A 13,474-nucleotide genomic window follows, 5' to 3' on the forward strand; every position below is an offset into this window, starting at 1 on the left:
CTGCTGTGCGGCCCTGGTCACCTTAGTGAATGAACCTCCACCTAAACAGGTGTCATAATCAAAGCACCTGACTAACAGGACTGTTGTGAACGCTGAGCAATGGTCCACAGGGCCCGCATCCTGCTCTGCCCCGGGCGGCGGGGCAAGGGCTCCCACCAGCAGCACACCCCAACCCAGGGGCCCCAACATCTCCAAAGTCATTTCCGTTTTTCTCGGGCTCTTTCCTTCACGCAGCAGACCTGGGTGTCCCCTCGCACCTGAATCACCAAGCCCGGGGGACGCCAACCCAGCCCCTCCAAGGTGTCTCCTCTCCCTGACCGCTTTCCCGCTGGCTCTGGGCTCTGGGTGCACTTCCCTCTCTCTCCATCACCGCGATGGTTCCCTCACCCCCATCGCTTCTTCTGGGACGTGCCCAGTCCCCAGTGCTTTCCCAATACACCACTCGGCACCTGGCTCCCAGCAGAGGCTTTGCTGGGTGGGCTGACAAGATGAGAGTTCTCTGTTCAAGACTCCAAGGTCGAGAACCCGGCTGAGTGTTTGGAAGAGGGTCCCAGCTAAATTAACTTGAATTCAAAACGAGGCTTTCAATGAAAAGGGGGTGTCATCTTTTCCATATTTACGACCCCCCACTCCCCCTCCTCCATCCCAGGGCAGGCGCCCCGCGAGGTGGCAGGAGGCCGTGTCCCGTCTGTGCCTTCGGGTGACTTGCTCCAGCGCTGGCCGGGAGAGGAGTTGGTCCTCGGAAGGGGTCCCTTAACAGACGGGCGCAGTTGGGACCCCATGGGGGGGGGGGGTACCCGGAGGACGAGACGGCAAGTATCGCGAGAGACCCCCTCCCCCCACCCCCCGCGCCGCGCCCCGCGTCCCCTCCCACCCCAGCGCCCCAGATGGCGGCGCGCGGGGCCCGGCCGGGCGGGGCGGACAGGGAAGGGGCGGCGTGGGTGACCTCAGCGGTTCCGCCGCTCCGGGAAGTCGCCTCGGCCCGCCCCCTCCAGCCCCCGCCCCGAGTTTCGCTCTCTCCGGGGCGGGGCGAGCGGCGGGTGCTGCCCGGCCAGCCAAGTTGGAGCGCGCCCCGCCCGGCGCCCTCCCCGTCCCCGCGCCCTCCCCGCCGGGGCGCGCTGCCCGCAGCTCCGCGCGCGCCGGGGCGGCACCGGGGAGGGCGTGCGGCGCGGGCAGCGGCCGGAGAGGAGCTCGGGGCGGCGGAGGTGAGCGCGGGGGGCGGGCGCCCGGCTCTGCCCGCCCCGCCCGCCGGCCCGCTCCCCGCGGCCGCGCTGCCATAAATGGGGCCCGCGGCGGCGGCGGCTGCATCTGGCGGGCCGGGCAGCAGCCGGAGGCGGCGCGGGGGCGCGGGCCGGGGGTGGCGGCGCCGCGGCGACTCGGGCGTCGGGGGACGCGGCAGGCGGCCGCCCCGGAGTGAAGTTCAGAGGCGCCCTAGCGGGGAGGGGCACTCCAGGCGGGGACGCGCGCAGGTTCGCGCGACTCCGGCCCCCTCCGCCCGCGTCCCGGGACCCGCCCCCGCGGCGGAGCGGCTCCTGTTTACTTTCGATCGAGTTTTTCCTGCTCCGGGCAGGTGCCCAGGGCGGCTCCAGGCGGGCAGTTGCGCGCGGAGCCCCGCGCCCCTCTCCCCGTGCTGCCCGCACCCGGGAAGGGCTGAGGGCTGGTCGGGCGACTGGGGGCGAGCGGCGGCCGCGGCGTCTCCAGGCGCGCTCACGGGAGTCCCGTTTGTGCCCAGGTGATGACCGCGGCGGCATGGAGTTCCCGGAGCACGGCGGGCGGCTGCTGGGCCGCCTGAGGCAGCAGCGTGAGCTGGGCTTCCTGTGCGACTGCACCGTGCTGGTGGGCGACGCGCGCTTCCCGGCCCACCGCGCCGTGCTGGCCGCGTGCAGCGTCTACTTCCATCTCTTCTACAGGGACCGGCCCGCGGGCAGCCGCGACACGGTGCGGCTCAACGGCGACATCGTCACGGCGCCCGCCTTCGGCCGTCTGCTGGACTTCATGTACGAGGGCCGCCTGGACCTGCGCAGCCTGCCCGTCGAGGACGTCCTGGCCGCGGCCAGCTACCTGCACATGTACGACATCGTCAAGGTCTGCAAGAACAGGCTCCGGGAGAAGGAGCGCGCGCTGCCCCTGGAGACGCCTGCCCCTGGGGCAGAGCTGCCTGGCCAGCCCCCAGGCCCCTTGTCTGACTGGTCCCCTGTACTCTGTCCAGCCGCCCAGAAGACCAGGCTCCCTCCCGCTGGGGTCAAGGCCACCCGCCCTCCACCGGCACTGGGGCCTCCCCCCTGGCAGGCTCCTGGCGAGTCAGACCGGGCCCTGGACCTGTCGCTGAAGCCTGGCCCGAGGCGGGAGCCAATCCGCCCACCCTGCGTCCTCCAGACACCCCCTTGCAGCCGGATGCAGCCAGGGGCGCAGCCGATCGTGAAGGACGAGCCAGACACACTGTCCGAGCAAGAGGACAGCAGAAGCCCTCGGTGCCCCCACAGCCCCCTGCAGCCGCCCTGTGTTCCTGCAGCCCAGCGCCTGGCCGGGGGCTTGGAGCCGCTGCGGGTCAGCGAAGTGGGCAGTGGGGAACTGGAGCTGGAGGCAGAGCGGGGGGCGATCGAGGATGTGCTGCGGCCGGGCGGGCGCCTCTGCCTTTGCCCGCTGTGCGGCAAGCTGTTCCCCAGCGCCCACGTGCTGCAGCTGCACCTCAGCGCCCACTTCCGCGAGCGGGACGGCGGCCGCGCCCGGCTCTCGCCCGACGGCGCAGCGCCCACCTGCCCGCTCTGCAGGAAGACCTTCTCCTGCACTTACACGCTGAAGAGGCACGAGCGCACGCACTCGGGCGAAAAGCCCTACACGTGTGTGCAGTGCGGCAAGAGCTTCCAGTACTCGCATAACCTGAGCCGCCACGCCGTGGTGCACACGCGCGAGAAACCCCACGCCTGCCGCTGGTGCGAGCGCCGCTTCACGCAGTCGGGGGACCTCTACCGCCACGTCCGCAAGTTCCACTGTGGCCTGGTCAAGTCCCTGCTGGTGTGACCTTCGCTGCAGGGGTGAGGGTGGAAGGAGGGGCGGATGGAGTGTGAGGGGCCGGAGCTCAGCAGGTGAAGCCCCTGAGTCTGGGCCCGCCGGGGGAAAGAACCCTGCTGCCCTGGGAACGCGGCCTCAGACTTGGGCCGACTGGGAGCCCCACGGACAGCCCTTCTCCAGCCTTGTGCCTCCGCCAACTCACTCCTGCTCCTGGACGTGCCCTGACCAGACACCGCCCTCCTCTCCATCCCCTCAGCCAGTCCCAAGGAGTGTCCGCAGCTCGAGGAGGCCCGTTGACCCTCCACTCGGGGCTTTGCTGACCAGCTTACCAGCAGGCTCAGGGGTACCCTGTGAGCCTGGCACGGCGCTCGGTGACGGATGCCCGCTCACAGATGCTGCCAGTGTGAGCCTCCGCCAGGGAGCTCTGATGGGACAGGCTACTCCTGGCGGGTGGCAGTGGAAGCCCCTGCAGGGGAGGCCCCGGGCACAGTGAGAGCCAGCAGGGCACAGCTGGTGTGACGGGGGTGCAGGCCCCAGCAGGGACCCCAGGGCGGCAGGAGCAGAACCAGCCAGAAGCTGCGAGGCTCCAGAGTTACAGGCGCTGGGGTGGGAGGTAGGCCCTCCAGAGCTTTCGACCCTGACCGCAGCGTATCAGAGGGCAGAGAAAGTGGGGACTTGGAAACGATTCTCTTTAGATACAGAAGGAGCCTCCGGAGGTTGCCAGATGTCTGCCCGTGGGTGATGGGCCGTGCCGCTCCCCTGCCTGAGCACAGGATCCAGTGCGCCTCTGAGCCTCCCCAGGGTGGGACTGAGGGGGCTGGGAACGCAGCTGCCCGCCTTGAGTATCGCAGGTCAACGGTAGGCCTGACCTTGAAGGTCACTTCTCCGCCTGCTCAGGGTCTCCCTGGAGCTGCTGGTCATTTCCAGAGCACTGAGCAGGGGGGCTGAGGGCTGCTCTCTTTACCAGGAGCCGTGTTTGCAGCGTTTCCCTTCCCTACAGTGGGGCCTGGGTGAAAGCAGCCATCTCGCGAGGAGGGGCGGCGGGGGGCCTCTGGGCTGATGCCCCTGAGATGCAAAAGGCAGCCACATTCGTGCTTGGTGGGGGGCGCCCCGCCTCGCCTGCCGGCTCACCCAGCAGGGCTCGCTGCTGGAACCCAAGGGGGGGGCAGGGGTGGGGCTGCCCCAGCTTCTGGGAGTCCCGCAGGTGGCAGAGCCACCTGGGTTCCTGGTTTCCCCAGACTGCATGGGCTCTTTCTGCTGTGACTGGAAGTGGTGCTGAGGTCAGAGTTCAAGTTTAAATGATGTTCTCGGCCCCTGACAACACTTGATGTCGTATTTATTCGTTTGCCTGGTCTGGAGTGAGAAGACCATTGGCCTTTGCAGCAGGTGGACAGGCGGGGACCATCTCCCTGCAAGCCCTCGGCTCTCCCGGTGTGTGGGCAACTGGCCTGCGGACCAGAGAGAGAGCTGGGGGAAGGGGCCCTCCGCTTCTGATTGTCCTGGCGCCCCTCCACCTCTGGAAGGGCTGGTGGGACCTCACGCTTGGCATGATGTGCTTCATGATCGAATTTCCGTGTGTGTGTGTGTGTGTGTGTGTGTGTGAGTGTGTGTGAGTGTGAGTCTGCCTGTGTGGGCACCTGTGTCCAGCAAAGGCGGGGCCTGAGCCGGACCAGCAGCCGCGCGCCCACCCCAGCAGGCAGCGGGGAGATGAGCATCAGGCCTGGTTTTCCCCAAGGAGTTTCCACCGGGGAAGAAATTTATTTTCCTGGGGCAGGAAGCCTGCCCTGAGTTATCAACACTGGATTCATTGTCTTTTGCAAACAGTTACTGTGAAGTTAATGTACAGAGAGGAGGTCAGTTTTACATTTAATAGCTGACGCGGTTCAGATAAAATAGATATACATACACACACAAGTATATTTAAGACGCTAATCGTGTGCCATCGTGTAGCAGAGGTGCGTGTAAATGCATTTCGGGTGGAGCCTGCTGTGTGGGTCCTCCCGGGCGGCTCAGCCTCCTGCCCCTCGGTCACTGCTGTCCTGCCCCTGGGGGGCGGCTCTGGGTGCCCAGAGGACAGTTGTTGATGCTTAGCGTTCCGCGGGAGGTTTTGTGTGCACGTGCCCGCCTGCTGTGAAGGTCTGGAAATCAGTGCTGTCTTCCCATGTTTTCATCATCGTCTCAATGACAGTGGTAATAAAGCCCACCCCAGGTGGAGACGGCCGTGATTATTCCTGGGGACAGGAGTGCGTGTGGGAATTGGGGGCGCCGCTGGTCTTGGGGGGGACCCAGGTGGGTGGTGGGCACTCTGGGAGCCCTGTCCCAGATGCCACCTGCTGTGCCTCGTGGGTGGAGGGGACTGGGGCAGGGCCGTGGACAGGTGACAGACACTCTTTCCCCAGATTTGTACCCCCTTAACCCTGAATTGGGGGAGGGGAGTCCCAGGGAGCAGGATGCAGGTTGGGACCTGGTGAGAGACCTCGTGGCTTCTCGCTTGGGGTGCCTTCTGAGCACCCGCAGGCCCTGGGACTCAGATCTGAGGCTCCCAATCCTGTGGTTCCGGGTCTTCCTGTGCCCCTGCATCCAGGGGCAACCCCAGCTCCCCTGCCCTCTCCCACCCCGCTCCCCTCCCCAAGCCCACCCTGTGCCCTCTCCCCTCCCTCCACACCTCATTTGTACCCCTACCTCCCTCTGGGCGGGATGGGCCCTCACAGAGGTGGGCAGGACTGGGAGGGGGCTGTGCGCCTGCTGCCCGCATCCCCACCCCGTGGAGCCCAGCTTGATGTCTAGAGGGCCGGGGGGGTCAGGCTGGCTGGGCGGCTGGGTGGGCCTGGCCCCTTGGTGGTTCCAGGATCCCTGAGCCAGCCCAGCTGGTGCCCGGGCTGATGGGCGGGTGCGTATGGGTGTTCCAGGGCCCCCCCCACCCCGCTGCTTCACGGAGGGGCGTGAAGCTGGTGCTGCCCTGAGCCTCCTGGGAGCTGTGCCTTCCTCACCAGGCCCAGGACAGATGAGCAGATGGCCTTATGTGTGTCCCAAGCCTAGTCCTGGCCAAACACCCTCCAGGAAGAGCTGAGACAGACCCCATGGGCAGGGCGGGGGGACCTTGCTTGCCTAGAGGTCCCCCAAAGTTGCCCCGAGCTGAACTGGTGCCAGAAGGGCTGCTGGTTCTTGGGCCAAGCTTCGAGGCCTCCCCAGTCCTGACCCCAAGCGCAAGGCCTTGCTTCTGGGAGGCTGTGCCTGGCACCTTCCCTCCCTTGCCCAGCCTGGCTCCCACGGAGCCTTCCTCCTGGACCTAAGCCACTGTCCTGCAGGGCGGCCCTGTCATGTTCCCAGCTGGGCCCATGACTCAGCCCGGGCCTTCTCAGAGCCCCGGAGAAGGCTGTTGCCGGGCCAGCCGGGCAGGGGAAGAGGGCAGTCAAAAGGTGCCTGGGGGCAGAGCTGACTAGGGAGGGGCTTCCGGGACCCCTCCCGCCGGCGGCTCTGCCCAGCCGCGTTCGCACTCTGCGCACTGACATGCCCACCCCCGAAGCTGTCGCCCCCGCTCCTGGGGTGCGGGGAGGGCATCCAGCCTGGCCCCTGGGCAGATCGTGGAGGGGCCCGGCTGGCACGCAGTCCCAAAGCCAGGCCCTCTTTGCACAACCTTCAGGAACGCCGGCGGTGCTGGACGCAGCCCCCTGGCAGCTGGCGCTCGGGGCAGTACGGAGGAGCCCACGGAGAGTGCAGAGGGTCGGACTCCGGGGCAAGAGGGCTCCCCAGGGCCCCCTGGCAGGGTGAGCGCTCAGGACCCTCCAGGTGGACGCGGAGATGGGTGCGCCAGGCCGAGGGCCGCTGCTGCAGGGGCGTCAGAGCGAGGGGTCGTGTGCCAGCGGGCGCAGGGCTGTGACGGCCGGGGCGCTCCAGGGAAGCCACCGGCTTTGAGGCAGGGAGAGGCCAGGGCAGCTCCGGCCAGCCTCAGGCCTCCCTCCCCAGCTTCCGGGGGCTCAGCCAGCTGCCCACTCCCCCCACACCGGGTCTCGCCCCTCCCTGGGTTCATGCCCGCTGCTGAGGGAGGTTCATCCTCAGACACCCGAGGACAGGCGCGCAGGCTTCGGACACGGCTCCAGCCCTGCTTGCCAGCTTCTGCTGGTCCCCGGCACTGCTCTTCCCACCTCAGCCGCATGGTTCCTCTCTCACGGCCATTGGCATTGTCATGGTCACTATACCTCCCCTCCCCCTCCTCCCCCACGTCCACGGTCACGTCCACCACTGCCTTTGTGGCGGGTCCCTGCAGAAACTGACCCCTCATCTAGGCCAGTTTCCAAGCTGAGGGCCCGGTGCTCGGTATCTACAAGCCGAGAAGTGGCGGAGACGGTGAGGTCCTCCCAGAGGTGCTGCAGCATCTGCGCCCCGCTTCCTGTGCCCTCAAGTTCCAGGACCTTCTCAGTCCCCTCCCCCTCCCCCTCCCCTCCCCACCCCACCACCGGCTCAGAAAGGAAGATATCTGTGCCTTCCCCACCCGACGCAGGCCACCTGGCCTCCCAACACCAGCACGGAGAGAAGCCCTCCTCGGTCCCTGTCCCCGGGTCCCTTCCTCTCCCCCGCCTCCGTGTCCTCACTTGTAGAACAGGCACCGTGGCATGGCAGACAGCTGCTGAGGGGAGCCTGGAACACCGTCCAGCGGGCACACGGGCAGCGCTGCTGCTGACGATGTCCACCCAGGGCAGAGGGCGGAGGGCTTGGCCACAGTGCCCCGCGGAGCAGGCAAGCCAGTCCCCGGAGTGCCGGCCGTGCTGGGTCGGGTGTGATGGGAGGGCAGTTGGAGGAGCGACACCGTTGGGCCCCAGGCCTCCTGGGCCACCCCGCATGCTCCCCCTGCAGCTGTCCCTGCCCGGCCCCCCGAGGGCTCCGGAGGGGGGGGGGCCGTGGTCCGAGGAGTCCAGGACAGCTGGCAGGAGGGCGGGGGCCGGGCGGGGGCCGTTCAGAGAGGAAACCGGCTGGGCTGACAGTGTCCAGGCCCCCTGACCCCAGCTCCGGCCAGGCTAGCCGGTAGCCCCTCAGAGAAGTCAGTGACCTGAGGGATCCCGCGAAATCCAGGGGCAGGGCCTCGCCTCCCTGGGTTGGACCCAGATGGGTTTGTTTTCTCCAATTTGAACAGAAATCTGTGTAAAGAGAAACCTGTTCCCTTGCCTCCTTCAGCAGACAGCTGAGGCCTTGAAAGTTAGGCTCTGGACCCAATTCCATTCTGTGTGCCTACGTGTGTGTGTGTGTGTGTGTGTGTGTGTGTGTGTGTGTGTGTTGCGGGGGGCGTTCCCACCCCTCCAGCAAGCAATTCTCTAACACCAGCTGGGTGTCCTACAATTCAACTCCATTCCGACACTATCTATCCAGGTAAAGCTCGGATCCCACAGTTAAGGGTTCAGTCCTACAAGACCGCCCACCCAGTTGAGACGCCAGGTTGTCACCTGTGCTTCTAACCCTTGGGCTATAGATCAGAGGTTCCCACGACCTCTCGTTGGGGTTGATTAATTTGCTAGGGCGGCTCCAGAACTCAGGAAAACGGTTTACTTACTAGATCACCGGTTTATTATAAAAGGATATAGCTCAGGAAGAGCCAGATGGAAGAGACGCCGGGGTGAGGTGTGGGGACAGGCGTGAGCTTCCAGGCTCCCTCTGAATGAGCCCCTCTCCCCGATTCTCCACGGGCTCACCAGCCAGGAAGCCCTCCGAACCTCGTCCTTTTGGGGTATCATGGAGGCTTCATGCATGGGCATGATTGATTAAAACATTGGCCATTGATTTTTTTTTATATTTATTTATTTGGTTGCACCGGGTCTTAGTTGCGGCTCGCAGGCTCCTTAGTTGTGGCATGCATTTGTGATCTAGTTCCCTGACCGGGGATCTAATCCGAGACCCTGCATTGGGAGCGTGGAGTCTTACCCACTGCGCCACCAGGGAAGTCCCTGGCCATTGATCGTTGGTTCCACCTCCAGCCCCTCTCCCCTCCCCAGAGGTCAGGTATGGGGGGTGGGGTGGGTGGGGACTGAGAGTTCCAGCCCTGTCATCACGTGATTGGTTCTCCTGGCAACCAGTCTGCACCCTCAGGTGTTTCCAAGGTCACCTCATTCACACAACAGAAGACACCTTGACCACTCTCTTCACTTAGGAAATGCCGAGGGTTTTAGGAGCTCTGTGCCAGAAACAGGGACTAAGACCAAATATGTATTTCTTTTTTTTTTTTTTTTCTGGCTGTGCTCGCTGCGTGGCTTGGGGGATCTTAGTTCCCCAACCAGGGATTGAACCCGGGCCTTCGGCAGTGAAAGTGCAGAGTCCCAACCACTGGAGAGCCAGGGAATTCCCTGTATTTCTTATTATAAATCATAATATCACAGCTTGTCATTGGTTTCTTCACTGGTGGTACTAGTTTGCTAGGGCTGCCATCACACAGCACCACAGGCAGGGGCTTAGACAACAGACATCACTGTCTGACACCCTGGAGGCTGGAATCCCAGAGCCAGGAGGTGCAGGGCTGGCTTCTCCCGAGGCCTGTCACTGCGGCGTGTAGACGCTGTCTTCTCCCGTGTCCTCACGTCGTCCCTCCGTGCGTGTCTCTGACCTTATCTCCTCCTCTTATAAGGTCGTCAGTCAGACTGGATTGGGGCCCACCCTAGTGACCCCCGTTTAACTTGATTACCTTTGTAAAGACCCCATCTCCAAATGTAGTTACGTTCTGAGGTCCTGGGGGTCAGGGCTTCAACATGTGAATTTGAGGGACAGAGTCCAACCCGCACCTTTGGTGTTTCAGAAGGGCATGGAGGCCGGAGGACCCTGGCCCGGGAGCCGGGAGGCCCAGATCCCAGCCTGGCTCTGCCCACATCCAGAGAAGCCACTGCAGTGTTTTTGTCAGTGACGTTTGTTGATATTTCCGTTTTTGCCCTCCGACCCATGGGCTGTGTGCCGCCTGGCACTCAGAGCCGCAGCTGTGGGGACATCGCCCTCCTCAGGAGCCCACACCCCCTACAGGGGCCACTGTCACCCTCGTTCCATCGCAGGGCAGATGCCTCCTCCCCAGGGTGGCCCCGCGTCTGGTCCCACCTGACCGTCCCGCACAGACTCTGCTTTCCTTCAGGGGGCACGGACGAGCCTTTGCTCCCATCAGCCCCCACCAGCCGGGCCAGGAAGGGAAGCACATGTGTCCCCATTGCCCTTCACAAGACCCCAGCCCTCTGGAGGCTCCTGCCGTCCAGGTAAAGCCCCTCCCTTCCTCACCCCTGTGGGCTCTCCGCCTGTCTCCCCTCCGCCATCTCCCCCTCCAGTTGCCAAGGCCTCCAAGATTCAACCCTGTGCAGGAAACGCAGTGCCCGCCCTGCCCTGGGCTCCCAGGCCTGTTCCATCCCCCCTCAGTCCCGCTCCTGGCTCCGTCACCACCAGCAACGGCATCTGCTCTGGGATCTGAAGTTCAGACTCCCTCGCTCCCCGCTGACCTGATCAAGCTTCTCAGTAATAATTCTTCGGCCTCGTGGTTGTGAACCCACTGACCTTGCCATCTTCTCACCACGTCTCCTGCCCTGCCCCCCTCTTTACTCACTCCACCTGCCCAGATCTTGAGTCACTGGCCCTCTTTTTCTGTCAAACTCCTGGGCAAAACCAGAACCTGGACGGCTGTAAACATTCCCCTTGCTGTGGAGTCCACGGAAAAGGCAGGCCCGACGGATCTGCCTGACCTCCTTCATAACGGTATCATAACAGAGAGACATGCAAATGAATCTCACGGAGTCTGCGATGCCCGCGGAGCATGGCTGGACTGCCGCCCACCCCCACAGACGACAGTGAGAAATGCTGGACAAAAATATATGTTTTAAATAACACTTTGAAGGCACTGGAGAGCGAGGGAAGCAGGCAGAAGCTGGACAGGAGCCCATCCTTGAAAAACAGAAGCTGCAACCAGCCAGACGTGTGCATTTGTGGCCGCAGGGTCTAGAGACACGTCCCAAGGGAAGTTACACACATATATGGCTGAGAGGCACGTGGAGGAGTGTGAAATAAAACCACAGCAAGCCGTCACCACACGCCCATCCTGAAACTCAACGACCGACACCACCAAGCATGCGTGGGGACTTGGAGCCACCGGAACGCTCCCACACTGCGTGCAAAAGGGATCGCGTTTCCCACCAGGGTCAACATACACCTATGTCTGGACGCAGCAGCTCCGCTCCAGGGCACAGCCCAGGAGAACTGGCACCCGTGAGCACAAAGGCACCCGACTGCAATGTTCACAGCGGCTTTTCCCTATTTACCTGGCAACTAGCAACAGCCCAAACGTCCGTGAATGCGATGGCAGCACACTCACACCACGTCGTAGAACGGACCCGAAGGGGACCAGCGAGTAAGGCACAATGTGGGCGAACGTCACCGTTCAGAGGGGAGAAGGCGGCTGGCCACGCACACTGACAGCAGGAAGCTTGAGGGCAGGAACGGCTGTCCAAGGGGGTCTGGGCAGACGGGGAGGAATGACTGGGCAGGATGTAAGCGACCTTCTGGGGTGACGGACACTTCTAGAGCTTATTGGGGGTGTGCTGTGCAGGGGTAGCGTTTGTCAAGAGTTACAGTTAAGCTTTGTGCATTTCAACACACGTACTGTCAAGACTAAAATAGTTGCAGGAGGACAAGAGCAGGTGAAGGTCTAGACACAACTAGAATGGCGGAAAGAGGGTGGTCGCTGAAACTGGTGACGGGTACAGGGAGCTTATTGTACTTAAAAGACATTTGTGTATTTGAAACTTTCCGTAATACGTTTATTTTTTTTAAATTTTATTTATTTTTGGCTGCATTGGGTCTTCGTTGTTGCACGCGGGCTTTCTTTAGTTGCAGCGAGCGGGGGCTACTCTTCGTTGCAGTGCGCGGGCTTCTCATTGCGGTGGCTTCTCTTGTTGCAGAGCACGGGCCCTAAGTGTGCAGGCTTCAGTAGTTGTGGCATGTGGGCTCAGTAGTTGTGGCTCGCGGGCTCTAGAGCGCGGGCTCAGTAGTTGTGGCGCACGGGCTTAGTCGCTCCGCGGCATGTAGGATCTTCCTAGACCAGGGATCCAGCCTGTGTCCCCTGCATTGGCAGGCGGACTCTTAACCACTGCGCCACCAGGGAAGTCCCCTGTAATACATGTTCAGAGTAAAAAAAATACACAGATACATTTTGCATTGGCCTGCCGAAGATAACAGCCTGGTACCGCCCTTCCTTGGGGAGGCTGTGGGCATGACGGGCAGGGTGCAGGCTGGCACGTGTCCGATGTGGAGGGCGACTTGACAACTGCTGTCCACGTCACAATGGCAATGAATGCTTGGACCCAGAAGTTCTAGGAAGCTATCGTACAGATAAGCTCACATATGTGCCCAACGACTTATGTATAAGAGTATTTATCAGAGCGTTGTTCAATGTAGCAGAACACTGGAAAAGGCTTAAATGTCCAGGGGCAGGGGACCAGCTAAGTGACACCACAGTCCACACATTGAACGGAATACTCTACAGCCGTGGAAGTGGAGGTGCCCTGTGTGGGGCAGGGTGATCTTCACGCTGTGAAGTGAAGCTAGGAAGTGCAGGGCGTGGTGGTGTGCCAGCCTCCCCCTGTAAAAACAGGGCACATTCTATGCACATGAACGTAATTCACATAGGTATAAAATCTCTCTGGAAAAACACTAAAGAAATAGCTAAGTTGGATATTTTGGTCGCTTATGGGGAGGGAAATTGGAGGCTGGTGTGGGAAGTGGGGGACCTTTTTAAATTTTGAATCATGTTACCAATCATTAGTTCCCAGATCGAATGTTAATTAAAATGTAAACGTCTTCCTTTATCCCCCATCTCCTTCCACTTTTCTGCTGTTCCCAGCGAGATTTTTCACATGACTGGTTAGTTCTGTGTACCTTCTATTTCTGCTTTTCCCTAAGTATTATGCTTTAATCTTTATTCTTTGTCATTAAAAGACACACACTGAATGCCCCCTCTGATTTATATGTTCCCTGCCCGCTCTGTACACCCTCATCTTCGTGTTACCACCATTATTCACTTCTTGCGTATTCTCCATTGTTCCTTTTTGTAAATACAGGCAAATACTCTTTCCCTCCATTATCACCCCCCAAAAGTGGCATACTATGTATGCTGTTCTGCACGTTGCTTTTTTTTTTTTCTTTTCTCACTTAAAAAAAGACCATAGAGACCTTCCCACATCAACACATAAAAATTTCCTTGACCCTTTTATTTGTCAATGGCTGCACGGTGTTCCCTGGTGCGGTTGTACTATTGTATTATTTGGTCTCCTAGAGATGGACACCTGGGTGGTTTCCAAGCTTTTGCTGTTACAAGCAGTGCTTCGGCTAATAACCTTTATCGTGCATCCTTCCTCACAGGGGGTATTCGGTGTACATTCCCAGTGGGTAAAAGCACCTATGATCCCATCAGGGGCCAAACTGCCTCCGTGAAGGTCGCACCTACCTTCACCCC

The 13,474-nt window shown here is 61.8% G+C and overlaps 1 protein-coding gene across 1 annotated transcript; it reads left to right on the forward strand.

Annotated features, from left to right (window-relative positions):
- The first annotated feature begins 1,134 nt into the window (after positions 1 to 1,134).
- Positions 1,135 to 5,226, forward strand: ZBTB42 (zinc finger and BTB domain containing 42). Its single transcript, XM_059915135.1, has 2 exons — positions 1,135 to 1,205; positions 1,733 to 5,226. Exon 2 carries the CDS (start codon positions 1,750 to 1,752, stop codon positions 3,019 to 3,021), a length of 1,272 nt encoding a protein of 423 aa, XP_059771118.1. The 5' UTR covers positions 1,135 to 1,205; positions 1,733 to 1,749; the 3' UTR covers positions 3,022 to 5,226.
- The last annotated feature ends 8,248 nt before the right edge of the window (positions 5,227 to 13,474 follow it).

The sequence above is a fragment of the Balaenoptera ricei genome, chromosome 2, assembly GCF_028023285.1.
Source record: "Balaenoptera ricei isolate mBalRic1 chromosome 2, mBalRic1.hap2, whole genome shotgun sequence".
Taxonomy (NCBI): Eukaryota; Metazoa; Chordata; class Mammalia; order Artiodactyla; family Balaenopteridae; genus Balaenoptera; species Balaenoptera ricei.

Excerpts from the sequence above, each read along its gene's own strand:
- ZBTB42 (XM_059915135.1), top strand. The coding sequence starts at position 1,750 with ATGGAGTTCCCGGAGCACGGCGGGCGGCTGCTGGGCCGCCTGAGGCAG.